Genomic DNA, 601 nt, shown 5'->3' with positions numbered 1-601 from the left:
TCATATATATAATACCTAATCATATATTCCTTTTAAACAGTTCTTGCCTTCATTCCAATACAGTGTTTACTATCTATGTACTCTTACCCTATTCTCCTCTCAAACCCCCCCCCATTAGTCCTGCTTTATATCAGTGGAGCTATGCAGTATTTGTCCTTTTGTGACTGAGATATTTCACTCAGCATAATGCCCTCCAGAATGTCCCATGGTTCATTGTTTTCCAGTGCTGTGTAAAATTCCATTGTATACAATATACCATTGTTTTTCTATCCATTGTTTGTTGATTGCCTAAATATTTTTAAATGTCCATTTGTACATCTACTATAATGTGTTATTGTCATTTTAATTTGCATTAATAAAATTTCTTATCTCTACTCTTACCTCTTTCTTTCCACTGTACACTTTATCCTTAGTACCTAAAGTGTTATTGGTCACATGGATCTCTGAATCAGTTCTTTTTCTGAGCCACACATTGCTGGGCTCTTGTTCTTGGTTCTGCCCTGACTGTCCATTAGAGTTCCCAGAAAGCCAGATCCTAAATTTGAGGAAATTCCTTCCATTTCAAAATATCAGAGAATGAGTTGTGTGTGGGTTTTTTTTT

General features: G+C 35.1%; 1 protein-coding gene across 1 annotated transcript in view; it reads right to left on the bottom strand.

The window, feature by feature from the left end:
- Positions 1-601, bottom strand: part of LOC102845234 — a 115,083-nt gene that overhangs the window by 101,792 nt on the left and 12,690 nt on the right. The window contains exon 3 of the mRNA XM_006898079.1: positions 382-535. Within this exon, the coding sequence (XP_006898141.1) occupies positions 382-535 (154 nt within the window). The remainder of the gene's footprint in view (positions 1-381; positions 536-601) is intronic.

The sequence above is a fragment of the Elephantulus edwardii genome, unplaced genomic scaffold (assembly GCF_000299155.1).
Source record: "Elephantulus edwardii isolate Elephantulus edwardi_28Jun2011 unplaced genomic scaffold, EleEdw1.0 scaffold00219, whole genome shotgun sequence".
Classification (NCBI taxonomy): domain Eukaryota; kingdom Metazoa; phylum Chordata; class Mammalia; order Macroscelidea; family Macroscelididae; genus Elephantulus; species Elephantulus edwardii.
The sequence above is the reverse complement of the archived record's forward strand: the minus strand, read 5'-3'. Positions and strand labels throughout refer to the sequence as shown.